We start from the raw sequence: 21,935 nt of genomic DNA, 5'->3' as shown, positions 1-21,935 counted from the left end.
GTGCCTGACACCGATTGGATCTCTGGCACCCTAACGTCCCCTGAGAATCATAGGGTGCCAGTCTGGAGCTCCCTGGCACTCTGGAGGTGGCCTGGGTGATCCCCAGCACTCTGGATGTGGCCTGAGCATGCCACAGCTGTGGGCCTTCGCATTGAACCACCAGTCCAGTTGTCCAGGAATAACCAGTGGGGCCCCCAGGACCCCTGAGAACTGTTTGGTAAACCCCACAATCAAGAGTTTGAGGGGCCAAGGAGATTTCACAGGGGTTCAGGGCTGCAGGCTTTGAAATGTGCAGACCCCAGGTTCTATCCCCAGCACCACAAGCCCATCTTCCTCCCCTCCTGCCCCCAGTACTGTCTCTGGTGGCTCCAGCACCACTAAGCCCATCTGAGTATCACAGGAAGTAGCCCCGGGCCCCTTGAGCTCTTCTTGGGCAGTCCCCAAAATGAATAAAACATTTGAAAGGTTAAATGATAATTTCCATCAACTGGTCATTGTTTTTGGAAGCAGCGTATCTTTAGATTTGAAGGGAGAGACAGGGCGGACTCATTCATCTCCATTTCAAGTCACAGTCAGTCACCAGCAAGGTCAGGCCTGTGAAGGGTGGAAGGGAGAGCTTGATTTTATACCAGTCATTAATTTCCTAGCAGAGTTGGTTGTTCTGAGGCGCACTGTAAAATCCTTGGGGACTTGTGTCCACGTTTCTCTCTTCGCTCCCAACTGATGGAACTCCCCTTGCCCTGCAGATGACAGAACGTACCACTTTCAAGCAGAGGATGAGCAGGAGTGTCAAATGTGAGTTCTCTGGGAGGGAGGAGGCTTGGGGCAGGAACTTAGCCGTGCTGGGCCTTTAACCGAGGCACTGTCACTCTCCTAGATGGATGTCTGTGCTGCAAAACAGCAAAGAAGAAGCTCTAAACAACGCATTTAAAGGGGATGACAACACCGGAGAAAATAACATCGTCCAGGAACTGACGAAGGAGATCATCTCAGAAGTGCAGAGGATGACGGGCAATGACGTGTGTTGCGACTGCGGGGCCCCAGGTGACCCAGGCACCCCACCGTGGAACACTTGAATGCCTTTCAATCTGCATCAAGACCTCTTTCATTTCAAACAGGAAGTTCAGTGTGGCTCAGCCTGTGCTCCCTGAATCGTGGGCCGGCAAGGGGGAGTCTGTGCTAGATGTGTCAGCCTCTAGCACCTCCAAAACGGACCCTTGGATGGTTGCCCAACAGAATTACTGTGGTTTAAATGATCTTTGAGAAATGAAAGCAGTGGGCAAAGGTGACCCCGGCAGGGTCTGGTGACATCAGCTCCGAGGGGCAGCTCCCAGGCTCCACTCCGCCCTCTCTGCCTAGCTTCGCAGAACCTTTGCAGCTGTTTCTCACCTTTAAGCTGCTCTCTCTGGTCCTTGTAGTGCTGCTGGATTGGTTAGATGCCAGTTTCCTAACTAAAAAGAGAAAAGACTGGTTAGGATTGTTGGCAGGAACCAGAGAGAGAGTGGGCCAGCCAGGATGCTTGACTCGCACACAACCAACCCAGATTTGATCCCTGACACCACCTATGATCCCTTAAGCACAGCCAGGAATGATCCCTGACAACAAAGCCAGGAACAGGCCCTGGACACCGCAAGGGGTGACCCCAAAACTAAAAGAGGGGGGAAAAATGCTTGCAGGCCCTTTCCAGACACGTGAAGTGAGATACATGTGTATTGCTGAGAATCTAAACCAGGGACTGAGGCATATAAAACAAACAGTTTTATCCCCCCACCGCTGTTTTGCATTTTGATGAAGTTTAGTAAAAGCATCATTACGATGGGCATAGAGTGTCTGAGTTCGATTCCTCTGCCCTTCTCAGAGAGCCCAGCAAGCTACCAAGAGTATCTCGCCCATACGGCAAAGCCTGGCAAGATACCCATGACATATTCAATATGCCAAATACAGTAACAACAAGTCTCACAATGTTACTGGGCCCACTTGAGCAAATCGATGAACAACAGGAGGACAGTGACAGTGGCAGAGTTTTATTCTAGACTGTAACAACTGGCATTTAAAAGTTTAAGTAATTGACTTACTCTCCTAAGAGCACCAGTTATGTAGCATGGTGCTAGAGTACATGCCTTGAGTAAATGAGGCCCTGGGCCTCATTTGATTCCTAGAACCTCATTTTTTTTTTTTTAATGGAATGATGTAGGGAGGTTGAAGATAACTTGACAAATCCTTTTCTCTGAACATTTGTGAAGTAAGAAACATCGTGGCTTAAGTGGTCATTACCTTTTCATACCTCTAATTTGGTTTAAAATACAACAGTAATGAGGTGGACAGCTGACAGATGATGTGTGGTACCTGCCACCCTAGAGGCTGTCTTCTTGGGCAGGTAGAGGGATTGCCTCACAGGTTTTGACCATGAAAATAAATCTTTTTGGCAGGAGATTAGACAGGGAGTGGCTAGTGAGTCATGCTTTTTCTTAAGATAAGACAGGGTCAGGGAGATCACTCAGAGGGCCAGCATTGGCTTTTCATGCTGGAGCCCCGGGTTTGATCCCTAACACTGCATGCTATCCCCTCCCCTTCCCCAGCACCACCAGGAGTGACCTCTGACCACTTCCAGGTGTGGCCTGAGATTTAAAATTAATTTTCAAAAGAGAAAGACAAGAACAGAACAAAAGTAGGAATTTGTTACTACTAGGCACATACTTCACACATATGAGCCCCTGGGTTTGATCTCTGGTGCTGCAAAAGGGAAGACAAAAACAAACAAAAGATAAGCTCAGACTGTACTTGGACTTTTAAAATGCCTTCACAATGAGAGCCAGAGAGGGAGTACAGTGGGTAGGGCACTTGCCTTATGTACCCAAGTTCAATCCCCAGCACCCCATATGGTCCCCTGAACACTACTAGAAGTGATCAGTGAACTCTGAGCCAGTAGTAAGTCCTGAACAGAACTGGGGATGGCCCCAGAATTAAGCAAACAATCAAAAAAAATATATATGCAAGTGCATGTACGTGTGTGTGTGTGTGTGTGTGTGTACCCTTACAAGAAATTGAAACTATACATTTTTAAATGCTGAGGGACTAAGGTAGCAGCTCAGCAGTCAGAAGTATGTGTGTGCCATGCAGCGGGACCTGAATTAGAATCCTGGGGTCACCAGATGTCACCCTTGAGCCCTCTGAGGGTTACTTCAGCCCCTGGCACTGCTGGCCTGAACACACCACATTATCAGGCCACACATTGACCTTCCAGCCAAGTGTCACCAGCAGTGGCCCCAGGCTCGCGGAGCTCTGCTTTGGAGCACCCCCCTCACCCATGCCAAGAAACATGGTGATTTTAAAACTTGGTGAGCGCATAATAGGTCTTAGGGAAATACTTGACAAATGAATGTCAAGTACATAATAAGGTGTAATTGTGCACTGAGAGCAAGCACCACAAGGGCCACGGAGGTGGCTCAAAAGACTCATGCTTTGCAGGTGGGAGCCCCAGGTTTCAGTCGCCAGCATCACACGGTTCCCCGAGCACTGCTGGGTGTTTGTCAACAAAAGCAAAACACTGGTCTGGTGGGTGACTTGAGTTCAGACGAAGGCAGAGTTTGGCTCTGCACGCTCCAGGGTCAAGATCCGTTGCATTTGAGAGCATTGTAATGCCTCCCGAACCTGGTCTACCTCCTAAAGGCTCTTATGGATCAAATGAAGCTGTTCTAGAAAGTATCTATAATTTTACATGGTGAGCTCTGGCTTGCTCTTATGGCACCAAATACAGAGCATCAGCATAGAGTATGCATTCTCGGTCAGTTGTTTTAGCATCCTTGTGAACAGACAGACAGGCATGTTTCAAGACGGTTCCCATTGTGATACAAAACTTAAACAGGACTCATTTTTCTCTAGTTCCTCTTTGCTCAAATGTTTGAGGGGGTGTCTTGAATACAGACAACCCTGGGGGGGGTTTATGGCCACTAGAGGTCGCTGTGTCGTTCATATTCTTATGCACATGGCATGAAGGACGGTAGATGCCTGGGAAGAGAAAACTAAATATGTGAATATGTGTGTGGGTTGTGCGGAAATTGGTAATTAGGGATGAATGAGGGCTCCATCTGTGTCAAGGATCATGCACATCGTATTTCTTTAGCTCTGCAAGAGAAAAATTCTAGCCCTGGACCTCTACTTCCTGCTAGCGCCAATGTTTTCTATTTTCTTTGGCAGATCCAACTTGGCTTTCTACCAATCTGGGCATCCTGACTTGCATTGAGTGTTCTGGAATCCACCGAGAGCTGGGCGTTCACTACTCCAGGATGCAGTCCCTGACATTAGACGTGTTAGGAACATCTGAACTGCTGGTAATTTCCAGATCCTTGATTTAAGAAATAAGAAGAAAAGAGCCGAAACTAAGGTTTAATTTAGCTTTAATAGATATTGTATATTCTGTAATATATATTGAAGTAACATGGTTTACATTAGTGATGACGTTGAAGCTTTTGGTGTACAAAGTTTTTTTGCTTCTTGGGTCACACCCGGCGATGCTCAGGGGTTACTCCTGGCTCATGCACGCAGGAATCACTTCTGGCGGTGCTCGGGGGACCATAAGGGATGCTGGGAATCGAACCTGTGTCGACCATGTTGGCTGCATGCAAGACAAACGCCCTACCCGCTGTGCTATTGCTCCAGCCCCAGGTGTACAAAGTTTTTTATACCACCACTTCATTCCCATCTAATTTGCCACTTGGGGATTGGGGGATGGGGTGAGGCCACACCTAGCTGTGCTCACTACACCTGACTCTGTGCTCAGGGCTCACTCTTGGCAACAATCATTGTCATTTTTTGGTTAAATCCATCTTTGTTTCTAAATATATACACTGGAGGGGTGGCTGTAGATAATGTCAAGTGGACTCGGGCAATTAGAAACTGATCATTCCTCCTCCTCAGCTACTAATATTTTAGGACACATCTTATAAAACTTTATCCTTACATGCATAAAATGAAGAGAAACACAGAACAGGAGCTTTGAAATTGGTGTAGGGTTGGTTCACAGCATTCCTTAGACAGGCTTGACCCGCCCAGATGGCAGAGCACACCTCCCTACATCATGGGCCACTTTCTGACCAGACCGTCCTCATTACTCAGCTTAAGCCTCCAGTGATCTTTGTCCTCTGTCCTGTCTGTGGCCCTTTCGGAAAGATACTGGTTTTTACTTTTGTTGCCTTTTGTTTAAAAAAAAAAAAAAACAAGCAAAGAAACAAACCCATTAGAGAGTAGCTCAGAGGTAGAGCACACACCTTGTATGTGTGACACCCTGGATTCAATTCTTAGCCCCCAAAAAGAAATGAGGAAACTTGAAAAGGTCCTTTGTTTCCATGATAATACATAAAATATTTGATGAAAGCATAGCAGGGAGTTGAAGCATTTTCTCTGAATAACGTGGAGGGTATAGAAACTGTTGCTCATTGAAGAACCTCACCCCTCTGGGACTCCATAAAATATGACCAGAGGCTTTCTCTGAAGCCTATACTTGCTAGCTAGGGAGTGTTTGAAATTCTTGGGAAACTTGACAGTGGACAGTAAATATATTAAGTGGCCATTGATCACCATTGATTTTTATGTCACAAGCAATAGTCTTGACAGAAAATCAATTTATTGTGGTTAATATATTTCTCCAGGGACTGTGAATCTTATTGACTATACTGGATCGAACTTGTCTGAATTTCTAATGCATTTTCAGCTATTTTTTCAAATCCGTCCAATCTTTTCAGAAAATTTGTTAAATCCATTTTTATTTACCTATTTTTTTGCTTTTTGAATGACACCTAGCAATGCATAGGGATTATCCCTGGCTTTGCGCTCAGGAATTACTCCTGGCAGTGCTCAGGGGGGGATCATATGGGATGCTGGGAATCGAACCTGGGTCAGCCACGTGGAAGGCAAACACCCTATCCACTGTACTATCGCTCCAATCCCCATTTTTATTTCTTAATATACACTGGAGGAATGGTTGTAGGTAAGGACAAACAAATGAAATTAGAGTGGATTCTCGTAGTACTGTGAAATCAATATCCCTGTTACTTCCGGTTATCACTAGAGCTGGAGAGATAATACAGCAGGTAACGCACTTGCCCTACATGTGGCTGACCCAGGTTTGATCTCTGTCACTGCATATGATTCCCTGAGCACTGCTCAGGAGTGATCCCTTCGAACAGAGCAGGAGTGAGCCCTGAGAGCCACTGGGTGTGGCCCCAGAACCAACCAACCAAACAAGAACACCAGAAGTTTCGCACTAACTGCCATTCAGCAACTCACTAGCATTGGTTGCACTCTGTGGTCATTATCCCTTTAGTAATGCAGACACCCGACTTTGACTAAGTGGTATATTGGGTAATAAATAATGGCACAGGGACCGGAGAGGTAGTACAGAGGGTTGGGTACTTGACTTGCCGTCAGCCAATTCAAGTTCCATCCCTAGCTTCCCATATAGTCCCCCAAGTGCCAGGAGTGATTTCTGAGCATAGTACCAGGAGTAACCCCTGAGTAATCACTGGGTATGCTCCCTGTCCCCTGCCCCCAAATTAAAAAAATACTGAACAAAAGTCCTACCTTGCCCCTTAGTGTTCAGTATTTTGAGTTGTGCCCCCCCCCCCAAAAAAAAAAACAAAAAAAGATTGATAGTGACACCGGGTAGAGGTTGTCACAATACATGTTTCCAGGGAATAACTCCTCAGTAAGCACTGGACAGCTACAGTAGTTGCTCTATGCCATGATTTTCTTTTAATTACTATTGTTTGGGTCGCATGCTTACCATAGCTTATTTACTTTGATGTATATAGGTGCTGCACCTCACAAACACCACCATGGTGCCCAAGACCCCCTGATTTTTTTTTTCAAACAGTGGGAAGCATTCAGTGATCTGTAGCGACCATCCCTGCTTGTTCTTGTACTGAACCCGTAGTAAAGTACGGGAGCCTGTGATTCTTTCCCATTTGCTGTTTGTTCATGGTCCCAGGCATGCCTGTGTCCCGTGTTAATGCAGCAGGTTCCTGTGTCTCGTGTTAATGTAGCAGGCTCCTGTGTCCCATGTTAATACAGCAGGTTACTGTGTTTGTGTTAAATGCAGCAGGCTACTGTGTTCATGTTAATGTAGCAGGTTACTGTGTTCTGTGTTCACATGCATCAGGCTACTGTGTCCGTATTAATGCAGCAGTCTACTGTGTCCTGTGTTAATGCAGCAGGCTCCTGTGTCCCATGTTAATGCAGTAGGCTACTGTATCCTGTGTTCATGCAGCAGATTACTATGTCCTGTGTTCATGCAGCAGGTTACTGTGTCCTGTGTTAATGCATCAGGCTTCATCACAGCCATGGAGGCAACCGCTTCACCGTGATCTGTTTTTCCCTTTAGCTTCTTTTAGGAACACATCTTAGTGGCAAGAAACTGGGGTAATTAAAGTCTTCATTTGATTAGTTCTTGGGAAATTCAGCCGAGACTACATGTATCAGACACCAGTTAAAAATCCTTAGATTTTTAAAGCAAATCTGCTTTCAGAAAACTTCATTGTAATAATAGAATTTAAGAAAATAAATTTCCTGGGGCTGGAGTGATAGCACAGCGGGTAAGGCATTTGCCTTGCACACGGCCTGACCCGGGTTCAATTCCCAGCATCCCATATGGTTACCCCAAGCATGGCCAGGAGTAATTCCTGAGTGCATGAACCAGGAGTAACCCCTGTGCATCACTGGTTGTGACCCAAAAAGCAAAAAAAAAAAAAAAATGGAATTTCCTTCTTGAAGGAGATTATGACTTCAGCATTGATGGCGGGTGGGGTCTGTGTAAACTCAAAAAAGACGGCAGCAGTCTATGTCTCACGCCAGTTCCCCAACCCCAGGGAGGTCGATGGCGATGGGCAGGTGAAGGAAGGAAACGAGGGCCAGGCTGGTTGGTATCAGTTGCAGTTTATTCCATTCCCATCTCCATTCTCCTCTGACTCTCCTCCTGCTCCTTCTTCCCCCATGCTACTTCATTCTCCTTCCCAATCCCCCTTCATCCTCCTTCTGCTCTGGAATCTGGATCTCCTTTCTTCTTCTCCTTCTGGAGTCTGGATTCTGATCCCCTATCTCCTCTTACAGTCTAGTTATATCCCCCAGCATGAGGGGTTGGGGTAACAATTACACATAGGCGTGGTCACAATCAATAGGGGTAGAGTTCTTTCCCTTGGGGAAAGCCGCTTCTAGGACAGATTGTCATCAGCAGGTCGACCCACCCTAGAGCAGAATCCCCTGGGTGTGTTTCTCCTCAACTTGTCCTCAAACATGGACATTCATAATGTAAATCATTCTGTATGGATACAGTAAGAAATACCTTAAGCTTATAGAATTGCTCTCCTAAGGCCATCTCGATCTCAGACTACAGTGCTCAGGCCAGATAGTCTTTCCTATCCCTAGCAGGGTCCTAGTCTCATCGTTACTTTTGGATCATGACAGCATTTGTCTATAATCAAGCTGTTAACTTATAGATAAGAATCGTGGCACTTTGGCCTGGCCCATTTCGATGCCAGGGTAGCTCACAGCTTGCCCTGGGTCCATTCAGTCCCTCGTCGAGACCCTGCTTTTGGGGTGCTAGGAACTAAGGGCAACTGAGGCTTAAGTCGAGAAAGCAGATGCCCGGGAGTGAATAATATTCGAAGCCAATTAAATCTTAAGTTACAAAGCATAATATTAACTGTCTTCCTGTATCTATACAAAAGGACATTGCTTTAAAATAAACTATTCAAAAGACATAAGGAAAGGAGAAAGGCAATATTAACTTACAATACAAGTTCAGTGTCCTAGAAGGATCTGACCTTACAAATGAACAGATTCTGATTAGGGGGAAAGCTGATTAACTGGTCGGGGAAGAGAGCATAAAGAAGTGGTTACAGATAAACAAAGGAATGGAAGTGACTCGGGAGCACTGTGATGGGTATAACCTGATAAACTTAAACTCTTTGTGGCAAGGGAGAAAGGACAAATCAATTGCTATCCTAAGGGAGCAGGGTCGTATGTATACAGAACAGTATCTTTGACTCTAGGATATTGGTATCATTTGATCAACTTTGCACATTTTTTTTCTTTTTGGGTCACACCCGGAGATGCACAGGGGTTACTCCTGGCTCTGAACTCAGAAATTACTCATGGCAGTGCTCAGGGGACCATATCGGATGCTGGGAATCGAACCCAGGTTGGCCATGTGCAAGGCAAATGCTCTACCCACTGTGCTATCGCTCCAGCCCCCTTGGCTTTTCATCTTAAGTGATATTTAGTCATGGAAATCTTAATATTGTGAAATAGAATCTCAGTCAATAGTTTCTGTTGTTATGTTGCTTTGGGGGGGGCTGAAGTGATAGCACAGCGGGTAGGGTATTTGCCTTGCACGATGCCAACCCAGGTTCGATTCCTCCATCCCTCTCGAAGAGCCCGGCAAGCTATTGAGAGTATCCCACCCGCACAGCAAAGCCTGGCAAGCTACTGGTGACATATTCGATATGCCAAAAACAGCAACAACAAGTTACTGGTGCCCGCTCGAGCAAATCGATGTGCTATGTTGCTTTTTGAGCCACTCCTGGCTATGCTCAGGGCTTACTCCCCACAGGCTCAGGGGACCACATGAGGTGCCAGAGATCGAGCCTGGGTCAGCCTCGTGTGAGGCAAGCGCCTTCCCTCCAAACTATCTCACCGGCCCCTCAGTCAGAATTTAAAAATCATCCATCAGGTTGAAGAGCAGGTTCAGTAACCATTTAAACACAGGTTACCCGACAGTGTTTTTTGACTTACTCCCAGCTCCCTCCATGAGGATAGAACTGGTCAGCTGACAGCCAGATCTGAAAGAGGTGTGAGGTGGAGAAGGCCCTCAGACAGGAACTGAACTCCAGTCCTGCTGTTTTTCCTGGGATGACAGTGAAGCCTCAGAAGACTAGAGTATGGCACAGTTCCTGATCACTGACCCCTGGAAGGCTCTGGATTTGGTCCTAGGGGATTTGCAGGCTCACCTAAACACAAACTGTGTTCTGAAAATGAGTACAGTTTGGACCAGAAAGATAGTACAGGTGTCAGGTGCTTGCCTTGCCTACAATCAATCCCAGTTCCATCCCTGGCACCTTAAGTGACCCCCCTCCCCCCGAGCCACCAGAAGTAACCCCTGAGCATTTCCAGGTGTGATATAAACACCACCACTGCCTCTGCTCCAAAAGAGGCCAGTGACCTGGATTTGGTCCCCAGCATTATTCTTTTCTAAGGATGAGAAAGGTAGGAGTATTTGCCCATATGGCTGAATGAACCATGTCCCATGCTCCAGAACCTGTGTTCTCTTCTGTTACATTTTTGTGTTTGTGTTTTGGGTTTATAGGGGTTTGGGTTTTGTTGTTTGAGCCACACTTGACCATATGGTGCTGGAAATTCTAACTACAGTCAGTCACATGCTGGGCAAGTGCCTTAACTGCTGTGTTGTTTCTCTTCTTTGTGTTTGTTTTAGAGGTAGATTTTCAAGTTCATGGAATTTTGTAACTTGTCTTTTGGGGTCAAGTTCTTTACCTTCTGTGACCGTGTCAGATTGTGTCTTAAAGGTGCATTCTGCCTCCTTAAGCCACCTGCCCCCTGAGGTCCAAGGTCCAAAATATACAACACTTTTTTTTATTTTGCTTTTTTGGGGTCACACCCAGTGATGCTCAGGGGCCACTCCTGGCTTTGCACTCAGGAATTACTCCTGGCGGTGCTTGGGGGAACCATATGGGATGCCGGGGATCAAACCCAGGTTGGCCACGTGCAAGGCAAACGCTCTACCCGCTGTGCTATCATTCTGGCCCCCAAATACAACTCTTTTGGTGGGTAATATGTGCCCACCTTGGTCTGGAGCCCGGCCTGGCGGAAAGGAAGAGGCTGAGTTTGCTGCACAGAGCACCTCTCCCAAGCAGCCCCAAGTCAAGGACTCACCCTTCACCTTCCTATTCCTTTCCTCGGCATGTGTGCGGTGCAGAACAGCACCATCATTGCTCCCCACCCACCCAGACATGGAAATAGGGTAGAGCAGTACCCCCCGCATCCTGTCCCAAATTCTAAAAACGATTTCTAGATCAAAGCTTGGTCTCCTCTGAGACCCATTTCTCCTGCAGAAACGTGTGATTTCCAGCCCCTGCCATCAGGGAATAGAAAGGCAGATGGACACGCATGCACACGCGCAAGCAAACACACATACACACAAACACACACACGTATTGGGAAGCAGTTGTCATGGGCATCAGTCCTTCTGGTGCATCCAGACCATCCCCCATCACAGAGTATCCAGGCTGGCTCTCTCCGTCTTTTGTCACAGTCCTTCCTAACCCCCGTCTCCCGCATGAGGCTGAGCTGCCTTACAGCTGGCCTTGAACTTCTGGGCCCTAGCACAGCCCCGGGGCTGTCTGTTCAGGGACCTCCCCAGGCAGAGGTTGGCCTCGCTGAGTGATGCAGGCCTTAACGGTTCTTCTAGATCTGATTCCGCTGCGTATCTGCCCCTTGGATAGCCGTTGAGTTCTGGGGGACAGAGCCCTGGGAATGACAGACCTGCCTTGGGGCCTTTCCTATTTCCTTGGTTCCTATCCCCCTTGGCCTGCAGGACCCACGTTTCCTGACATGTCTCTGCAGCCTTCCTTCCTGTTTGTGGATGGTTGCAGAGGCCTTCTCTGCAGGCTGACACCATCCCTGGAACTTGGCAGAACAGTGAGGTAGCACATTTCTCAGCATCGGATGAGTGACGTACGAATGTGGTGGCTCCCCGGACCAGCTGTCCCCTAAATATACCAGCCAAGTCCAAGCAGAAGGGAAGCAGCTTTCGGATTCCTGGGAAATTCTCCCCCTTTGCACCCCGTCCCCATCTGCTTCTCGCAGACCAAGAGGCACCAGGGCCACGGCTCCGGCTGTGATTCGCCTCCTCAAATCAACTGTGCTTGACTGGGAAGCGGCTCGTGCTGATGGGGAGACAAGGAGCCTCAGCGTGGGCTCACTCTGAGTAGGGGCTCATGCTCAGTCCCAGGCCTCGGTCTGATACTGGGAGCCCACGACACCTGTCGCAGGGCTCGAACTTGACTGACAGGTGTGCCGGCACTGTCTCCCAACCTGGTTGCCCGCCTGTCCCATGGTCTCTGGGGAATCTTGAGGGGGGCAGCCCATCCAGCAGTGGCTCGAGTCCTTGTGCCAGGATAGAAGATATTCGAGTCGGAGGCGTCGTCCAGCGTGTAGTGCTGGTACCCTCTAGAAGCTTTGTTCTCCCACCGAGCGCAGCTTTCATCAGGAAGGGCTCATCCCCTACTTAGCATGTTGTCTCTGCTGTCCCGGCCTCCCTCACACACTTCCCTTTGGCCTTTCCTCCAGCCAGATCTGCCATCCCAGCCACCCTGTCCACAGAATTCATTGACACGTATGCACTGGGGTCACTGGTCCCCGTGGTCTCCTCTTCAACATGGGCATGACAGCTGGTTTCATTGTTTTCAACATGACTCTTGCCGTGGTCTCATGTTCAGTGCTCCCTGTCAGTGTTCTTGATTTTCATTGTCCATGGAAGCATCTGGCCGCAGCTGACCTCTGTGGGGTGCTGGCAGAGCAGTCCTGGCCCCGGAGCCCCTGTGGGTGCCTCCTTAGAGCACTGCCCCCTGCAGGCGCTGTCAGGGTATTTGATTGGCACAAGCCATGACCTTCAGTGGCGCATCTGCTACGGGGAAAGTGTGCCCGGTGTTCAGTAATCATTCATTAAAATGTGCTCATTTGATTTGTTAACAAGCCAGGCTGATTGACAAGTGAGGAGCTTACATTTGGAGCCAAGCATTACATTTCTAGTGTGATGGGTTTTTTATTTTTTTGGTTTGTTTGTTTTCTGGCTGACTTCACCTAAATCTTGCCATTTGATCATTATTACAACCCAGTGCAAGGCAGAGAGCATCCCCATGTTACTGAGGAGAATTTGAAATTTGGCGAAATTAACTCACTTGAGACTCGCCACGCCAATCAGCAGAGTCGTGCTCTGAGCCGAAATCTTGGCTTCCTGGCCCAGCTTCCTCTCTGTGTGCCAGAGCTCCACCCTGCCTGGCAGAAATAAAAAAGTGGTTGGATGCATTTGGTCCAGGGATAAGGATGGGGCCGGGGGTGGGGAGGGAGTTGGCATCTCGCTCTGGGTTTCTCCTCTCCCTGTCCACGCAGACCCCACTGGCCAGAGGACATGAAAATGAATGCTGCTGTCAGGGGTGTGCTACTTCCTGACACTTGGCTTCTCAACGCCTTTGGGCTTTGGGTTTTGTCAGTCTTCATTACAGGCAAACCACTTTATTGGTCTATTTCTTAGCGGCATTCAATCAATTATTAGATGTCTGAGTAATCCGGAGCAGTGGGATGCATTAATAATTGAGTGCCCTGAAATAGACTCTTGCTTTTGCAGCTTGCCAAGAACATCGGGAATGCAGGCTTTAACGAGATTATGGAGTGCTGCCTTCCAGCCGAGGACTCGGTCAAACCCCACCCAGGCAGCGACATGTAAGTACGAGACGGGCCGTGCTCACTTCCTGAACAGAGGCTGGCCCTGTCCCCACGTCCTAGGAGCCATGAGAGTAATAAATTCCATTGCTTCGGCCTCTTCATTTGCTGCTGCTTTTGAGAGAGGTCATCAGCCTATTTCTTTCACTTTTTTTTTTTTTAAATCTTTGAGTGACTTTAACCTCCTGAGGGGTCCAGGTTGCATTTGATGCAGCTGTCTTAGGAAGAGGCCGTCCAGACAAAGGCTTGTGGGTGCCCGGATGTGTGGCGGGTATTGCCCACTGCTGGTGGTGGGTGAGTTCCCCCTCACTTTTCCACCATTCCCCTTGGCCCTGTTTTGGGGAGAGGGAGGACCTCCCAAGGGTGCTCAGGAGGTTCTGCAGGGGGCAGGGGTGGGACCCTCACAATTCTCAGCCATCTAGGCTGTCGGTTCAGCACTAGGCTCAAGGATACAGTGCTGCTCAGGCCTGCAGTGCCGAGGGGCCTCCAGGGCTTCACCCTATGATGCTCAGGAGCTAGTGGTGGGATAAACTGAACCTGGGTGCTCCCTAGCTGCTGCACTGTCTCCCGGCCCCGCCTGAGCCACTGAGAAGGTTCATGATCATAGAGTCGAGGATACTACCCACTTTGCTGAGTTGTAAGAAAGAACAGTGCATCTCTTTCCCATTGTTATTTTTTTTTTAATGAATCTCCGTGAGATACAGTTACAGACTTACAAACTTGCATGATTACATTTCAGTCATACAATGTTCAAGTACCCCTCCCTCCACCAGTGCCCATTCTCCACCAGCAATGTTCCCAGTATCCTCCCCCCCCCAACCCGCCCTCCCCCACCTCTCTGCCTGTGTGGCAGGCACATTCCCTCTTTCTCTTTCTGGGTGTTATGATTTGGAATACAGGTACTAAAAAGCCATCATGTTTGGTCCATAGTCTACTTTTAGCACACATCTACCACCCCGAGCAAGCCCTCCAACCATCGTTTATTTAGTGGTCCCTTCTCTATCCCAGCTGCCTTTTCCCCAGCACATGAGATGGACTTCCAATTTCCCATTGTTGTTGCAAATGCTGAGAAGGTTCTTTCTCTCTCTCTCTCTCTCTCTCTCTCTCTCTCTCTATATATATATATATATATATATATGTATGTATATGTATGTATACACACACACATATATATTTTTTTTCTTTATGTTTTTTGTTTTTGGTCCAAACCTGGCAGTGCTTAGGGATTCCTCTTGGCTCTACACTAAGGAATTACTCCTGACCATGCTCAGGGGATCTTATGGGATGTCAGGGGTTAAACCCAGGTTGGCCACATGCAAGGCCCTACCTGCTGTACTATCTCTCTAGCTCCTAAGGTTGTTTCTCCTTATAAGAAAGTTTTCCTCTGGAGCCAGGGTGATAATACAGTGAGTAGGGCGTTCAATCCCCGGCATCCCATATGGTCCCCTGAACATGACCCGTAGTAATTCCTAAGTATAGTGCCAGGAGCAATCCTTGAGCATTACTAGCTATGACCCAAAACCCCAAAATAAGTAAATGAAACAATTTTTTTGGAAGCAACCAAAGGAAAAATGGTCACGGCCACAGTCCTCCCGTTGTTCATCGATTTGCTCGAGTGGGTCCAGTAATATCTCCATCGTGAGACTTCTTGTTACTGTGTTTGGCATATTGAATACGTCACAGGTAGCTTGCCAGGCTTTGCTGTGCGGGCAAGATACTCTCAGGAGCTTGCCGGGCTCTCCGAGAGGGGTGGAGGAATTGAACCCAGCTCAGCCAGGCTGGCTGTGTGCAAGACAAATGCCCTACCGCTGTGCTAAAAAACCCTTTTGTTGTTGTTTATATTTTAGTGTTAACATTAAGCTTCATTGAGGAACCTGGAGCAATAGCACAGCAGTAGGGCATTTGCCTTGCACACAGCCGACCCTACGCTCCTCTCGGAGAGCCCGGCAAGCCACCCGTGATGTATTCAATAATGCCAAGTGCAGTAACAACAAGTCTCACAATGGAGACATTACTGGGCCCGCTCTAGAAAATTGATGAACAACGAGAGGACAGTGACAGTGACAGAGGAACCTTTGTGTATCATCAGGCACCTAGCTGGCCTATCGAGGCCAAGCTTACAGCAGGGCATTCCTGCCAGTCTCCTAGACAACGCATAGATGGCGCGGTCCGGAGAAAGAGCAGCAGAGGTCACCAGCTGCTCAGGCAGGGCACAATCTGTCCCCTCTAGAATCCAGCCCCGAGTGCTTGGGAAGTCTGTCTGTCCACGGAGGGCCTGGGATGGTCACTTTCCATTCCACAAAGACCAGCTGGAGAAAGTGGGTAGTGAGGGAGAGATGTCCACAACGGCTAACGAGATTATAGCTGCATTCACATCCTGAGTGTGAATCAGAGTGTTCGAACATGGAAAGGGAATGAGCAATATGTATGAGAGAGTAGAAAGGATCACACACTGTTTCCTGCAGAACCCTGAGGACCGTGACTGGGCAGCCCGGTCAAGCTGTCCTTGGCGCGCAGAGCTGGGAGGAGCCCTCACCGCTGCTGGTGGGTGTAATCCCAGTACCAAAAATAAGACAATAAATGTTCCTAAGAGAGAAGAGGAAAGGCAGCAGTGGGTTGCCCCCGCAGGGTCAACTTCCTTCCCAAAGCCATGGAATGTGCTATTGCGTAAAACCAATCTCGGCCCTGGCTGTGGAAGGTTGACCTCAGGGACCCAGGCACTGGACAGGCAAATAGTGCCTTGAAAAATGACACGAGGACCTACTTTCTCTCTAGCTCCCCTCTGTGGGGCCACAGGAATGATGGAAAAAGGCCTAAAACTTGGCAACTGTCCTCCACTCACCCATCATTTTGTTTTTATTCTCGATTTGGGGCCACACCTGGCATTGCTCAGGGTTTAATCCTGGCTTTATGCTCAGGGATCACTCTTGACGGGCTCATAGGACCCTAGGTGGTGCCGGGGATTGCAGGGATCAAACCTGTTTTGGCCCTGTGCTCAGCAAACACCCGCCGTGCCATTTCGCGGGTTCCACTTGCCCATCTTCGTTCCTCATTTTGTCAGAAATGACCCATTAGCAAGCCTGAGCATCTCCCCTCTCCCAGCCCCAACTTAGCTCAGAGATCCCAAGAAGGGAGCCTAACTGTTGTTTCCCAGAGTGGGTGGTACCGCCCCCCCCCTCCCCACCGGGGCACTCAAATAATCCAGATGGTGGTTGTGGCACAGAGGGCATTTCTCTGTACACTTAATGTTGACATCGAGAGTACCACTGGTGGCTCACGCTTGAATATGGTTTAATTAACATAACTGTCAGTCCTGTGTCAACATTGGACTCCTTGGGTGAGTGCTCAGAGATTTTTAAAAATTTTTTTCTGAAAAGAGGCCAATTGGTCAAATAAATGCCAGGTTTGCCAACTGCTTGAAAAAAAAACTTATAAATGTCACCATAAAGTCTTTAGCTGTACTTAGCTGAAAGGCAAAGATGAAGGGGGGAAAAATTGTTCATGAGACCTGGGATATAGATCAGTGAGAGTGTGACATTGTGCCTAGCATTTGTGAGGACCTAGGTTCAATCCCTGGCTCCAGAAAACAGCAGCAGAAAGCCCCCACTAAATTCCCCCCAGCCCCTGGTATGCCCCCCAACCCCCAAGAAAGGCAGTGCACTGTTGTGAGGGTCTGCAGAGCCTCCTAGCTCCATCCCTTCTGGAAACTGGAGGGTCTGTGCTCTCCATGCCAATACAGTGAATAGCCCCTCAGCCAGTCGCTGGGAGAGGTGGACTGCAGTTGGCAGATAACAGGTGGCGGGTATATGCAGTGAGGTATCATTTTGGCACCCAGCCGAGACCCCTGCGCCGCCCCCTCGGTGTGGCTGTGTGGGAGCTGGTGAGTGCAGTCCTCAAGCCGGCAGGGGCAGGCACAGCCTGGGAGCAGCTGGCCATGAGCAGCAGAACCTTCACTTGGAGGACAGGACCAGGCTCCACCTGCCAGGCCCCTGCAAACCCGTCACCCCATGCAGCCGTAGGAACAATGTCACCCCATGCAGCCGTGGGAACAATGTCACCCCATGCAGCCGTGGGAACATTGTCACCCCATGCAGCCATGGGAACAAGAGTCTGCCTGACAAGGAGGCTGGCATGGTTTACCCCGACTTATCTAGACTGTAAGCACGGGGGCCAGTCTGAGCCTGGCAGGACCTCGGAGAGCCTCGACTCTGAGGACGGTCCCTCTCCCACCCCTGCCTCTTCTTCCATCCTCCTTGGCCGTCCTTTCGAAACTTCACTACACTCTGCAGAGAGAATAAACTAGAGGAAGCACAGGACGCGGTCTCACCTCTGTAAGGATCTACACTCTGGGTAGAGTTCATGGCTGGAATTAAATGTGTGTTTGGCAGTGGGATCTGGTTTACCCTGCTGGGTTTTTTTTTTCTATGAACTTCTTTTGAAATATGGTTTCATCCATCACAAATCAAACAGTTTGACCATTGTGATGTACAGTGTATTGGCTTTTAGTACATTCTCAGAACAATACATCCATTACCATACCAGCTTGAGAACATTTCCCACCTCTCCAAAAACAAACCCCATATCTGTTCACCACTGCCCCCTGCACTACCATCCTTGAAAGCTCCTGCTTTCTCTCTGTGGGCTTGCTTGTTCTGGGAAGTCCCTAGAAATGGAATCATGCTGTACTCTGATCACTTGCGCTGCTCTTCCGTTAGTGGTATCTCCAAGATTCATTCCTGCTGCAGCCTGTGTTAGCGTTTTATTCCCTTTTTATGGCTGGATAATATTACATTGTATGGGTGTGCCACATTGTGCTGCTAAATTCATTAGCTAATGGACTCCGGAGTTGTTATTAGACTTTTTGACTTGGGCATCGCGGGAAGTCTAGCATCCATTGTGGCTCTCAGAAAGACTAGGCTGTTTTTCTTTCTTTTTTAATGGCTGTTGCTATTTATTGTGTGAAATGCTGAATGACTCTTGTATTTCTTACTCTCCTTTAAAGCTTTCCCAAAGACTGACTGTAACATCAGCAGTTGTGTCACCTTACCTACCTCTCATGGGGTCTTGTCATTAGTCTGGGGTGGCAGGGGGAGGATTTGAACCTGGCATCATTGGCTTCCCAGAGTTGCTCTGCCAACCTCCTTGAAGAGGTTGTCTGAACAGAACTCTCAGTCAGTGGTGGGAAAGAGACTTAAAGGAGACGGGCACATGTGCTCTGTTTTCTGTTATTGTTTGGGGTTTGGGTTTGTTTGGACCATACCCAGCTGTGGTCAGGGCTTATTCCTGACTCTGTGGTCAGTGTGCTCAGGGACCACTCATGGCAGTGCTTCAAGGACCCTAGGCAGTGCCAGTAATCGAACCTGATTGGCACATTCAAGGCAAGGACCTTAACCCTGTGCTATTTCTCCAGTACTGGCAGAGCATTTATCTCTTTGGAAGTATCTCAGGAACTTTATTTTTATTTTGTTTGGCAAAAGCCACCTTCACAAAAGAGAAGATGGAAGCTTTGCCTTCAAGGGCCTCCCAGGCTTCTACCCATTGTGGAGTGCCTGGGTGGTGGGGCCTTGAAGCTTCTTGTGTGGGAACTGGAGGGTTTCAAGTGTGTCTTGCAAGTGCTCAGGTGTCACAGAGAAAAGATGCAGCACACGTCACGTGGGCTCCCTCCCCAGTGGTTTTCTCTGGTGTTTTCTTACAAGGAGAGTGGAGCCGGGATCTTTTTACGGGGATGTCACAGATGAATAAATGGCTGGGTGTATTCGAGCCGAGGCCCCTGATAATTTATGAGACAATTATGTTTGATTTCAGGAATGCAAGAAAGGACTACATCACTGCCAAGTACATCGAGAGGAAATATGCAAGGAAAAAACACGGGGAAAACTCAGCCAAACTCCACAGCCTGTGTGAGGCCGTCAAGACCAGAGATATTTTCGGATTACTCCAAGCATATGCTGATGGTGTGGATCTAACAGAGAAAATCCCTCTGGCCAATGGACATGTAAGAGGCCAGCTGACTAGTTTTTTAAAAAAGAAATAGGGGCTGGAGTAATAGTACAGAGGGCATGCAGTCAACCCAGGTTCTATCCCCAGACCCGCATATAGTCCCCTGAGCTCTGCCAGGGGTGTTCCCTGATGCAGAGCCTGGAGTAAGCCCTGAGCACCTCTGGGTGTGGCCCCAAAACAAAAATTTTTTTAATAGAAGAGAAGCCCAGGGCATATAGTACAGAGGTTAAGGCACTTGCCTTGCTTGCCCGTGACCCCAGTTCAAATCCCTAGGACCACACATGTCCCCTGAGCACAGCTGGAGGTGGCCCAAAGGTGCACACAAAAAAGGGGCAGGAGTGATAGTACAGAGGATGAGGTATTTGTCTTGCATGCAGCTGACCCAAGGTCAAACCTGACACCACCTGGCTCCACGAACACCCTGGGAGCAACCCCCCAGCACAGAGTTGGGATTTGTCCCCAAGACTGTGTATGTCTCCCAAATCCAATTTTAAAAAAGAAGAAAAAAAATTTTAATAAGGAAAATGGTGAAGTGGTGTAACCAGGAATACTGACAGTGTGGTTCTCTTAAGGAAGAGCGCGCTAGGTTCTATGGGAAGAAATTGTTGTTTTATTCTTTTTTTAATTTTTTTTTCTTTTTGGGTCACATCAGGTGATGCTCAGGGTTTACTCCTGGCTTTGCACTCAGGAATTACTCCTGCGGTGCCCAGGGGACCATATGGGATGCTGAGAATCGAACCCTGGTTGGCCGCGTGCAAGGCAAATGCCCTACCCGCTGTGCTACCACTCCAGCCCGTTGTTTTATTCTTTGGGGTTTTTGTTGTTGTTATTTATTTGGTTTCTGGCCACACCCAGCCATACTCAGGACTTACTCCTGGCTCTGCACTGAGGAATCACTCCTGGCCAGGCTCAGGGGAGCATATGGAGTGCCAGGGATCGAACCTGGGTCAGCCCTATGCAAGGCAGGTGCCATGTGCTATGTCTCTAGCTCCTTTGGGTTTATTTTTGAGCCCAGAATGTCATGGCAGATCTGGGAAGGAGGCCAAGCCCTTTCTGCCTGCATGTCAGTAGAGGCAGCAGAGAGGGCGTCTGTGCGTGGCCTCAGCCTCCTTGCCCACCTCCACGGACGCTAGCAATGGGAGAGACCACACACCGTTTCCGGGCAGAAATATTTTTCTGGTTGGTGGCGAGGGGGTGGGCGGGGTGAGGGAGTGGCTGGGCCATACCGTGTAGCTCAGCGGCTGCTCCTGGCTCTGTGCTCAGAAGTCTCACCATAGCACTATGGAATTGTTCCTGCTTGGTTTTCAGGAGCCCGATGAAACAGCGCTCCATCTCGCAGTCAGATCCGTGGACCGCACTTCCCTCCACATAGTGGACTTTCTAGTCCAGAACAGGTGAGCGTTCTATAATGAGCGTTCAAAGCGCTGGGCTTTGTGTCTGGATGTTTCTAAGGAAAGAACCCAGTCCTGCCTCATGACCTCAGCCAAGGTGTGGGAATTTCCCAGGTCTCAACTTAAGACTGCAGCACAGGGAAAATACTGCCAGGCCTGGGATGGGCCCTTGATGCCAACCCTAGGTGTGCCCGAGAATGTGAGCAGAGCCCCTTTGTGCGTGGTACCCGCGGAACCCGGCTTCTGTTCTCTGGGGCTCGGGGAGAGTCCAGTACTTCTGGACAGCGACTTTCTCTGCAGCCTGCAGCCACCTTCTGTGCACAGCCTGTGGCCCAGTCATCCTGTGATGTGTCCTGTAGAGAAGCCCTCAGGCACCCTGCCTGAGGGAATCCTGGTTGGAGGGACACATTGACCCACGCTCCGGCCACTGGTTCAAGCTGGGCATTGTAAACCAGAACTCTGGGTTGCTTGCTTGGAGAATTTGTTTTGATTTTTTATCAGAAGGCAAGGCTGTGGAATGCCTTTAAGGGCGGTTGAGTTCAGACCGCGGAGTTCTGTGGTTTGGGGATTCGATGTTACCTGCCTGGCAGCAGAAGGCCAGACCAGACCTGTTCAGGGCTATCTCGACTCTAATCCCTGTCTGTTAAAAGCCACTGAAGTCTTTCCAGATGCACTGATTCTACAGAGCAGAAGCATGGGTCCATTTTGTTTTTCTGCTTTTCCTTGTCATTCCTAGGGGGTGAGGTGAAGAAATAGTCAGAAGACGAGGAGGGGGATGGATGGCCAGCTCCTTCCCTGGGAACGGGGCTTGGCTGCTCACTCAGTGGAAGCTGGTCATGGGGCCCCTTGCCCTCTGCTGGAGCCTGGATGCTTGCCCAGTGCCCGGCCACGGGGACTCAGGAGCCTGTGATCCAGCTGCGGGAAGAGGCCCCCCTCCCAGAGCATGAATCCTCTGAGGCACAAGAGGACAGTCCAGGTGTCTTTTCTCCAGAGCGAGAGGGTTACAGGGGCACTCAGAAAATGAGGCTCTTGGGG

The 21,935-nt window shown here is 48.9% G+C and overlaps 1 protein-coding gene across 4 annotated transcripts in view; it reads left to right on the top strand.

Moving 5' to 3' along the window:
• ASAP2 (ArfGAP with SH3 domain, ankyrin repeat and PH domain 2) overlaps nucleotides 1-21,935 on the top strand; it is a 187,503-nt gene that overhangs the window by 142,357 nt on the left and 23,211 nt on the right. For all 4 annotated transcript variants that reach the window (XM_056123012.1, XM_056123002.1, XM_056122995.1 and 1 more), the window contains exons 13-18: nucleotides 747-795; nucleotides 878-1,044; nucleotides 4,198-4,331; nucleotides 13,415-13,509; nucleotides 19,315-19,504; nucleotides 20,818-20,903. In XM_056123012.1, the coding sequence (XP_055978987.1) occupies nucleotides 747-795; nucleotides 878-1,044; nucleotides 4,198-4,331; nucleotides 13,415-13,509; nucleotides 19,315-19,504; nucleotides 20,818-20,903 (721 nt within the window). The remainder of the gene's footprint in view (nucleotides 1-746; nucleotides 796-877; nucleotides 1,045-4,197; nucleotides 4,332-13,414; nucleotides 13,510-19,314; nucleotides 19,505-20,817; nucleotides 20,904-21,935) is intronic.

Source organism: Sorex fumeus, unplaced genomic scaffold (genome assembly GCF_029834395.1).
Source record: "Sorex fumeus unplaced genomic scaffold, SorFum_2.1 ptg000006l, whole genome shotgun sequence".
In the NCBI taxonomy this organism is placed as follows: Eukaryota; Metazoa; Chordata; class Mammalia; order Eulipotyphla; family Soricidae; genus Sorex; species Sorex fumeus.
Note: the sequence above shows the minus strand (reverse complement) of the source record. Positions and strands in the feature narration are given on the sequence as shown.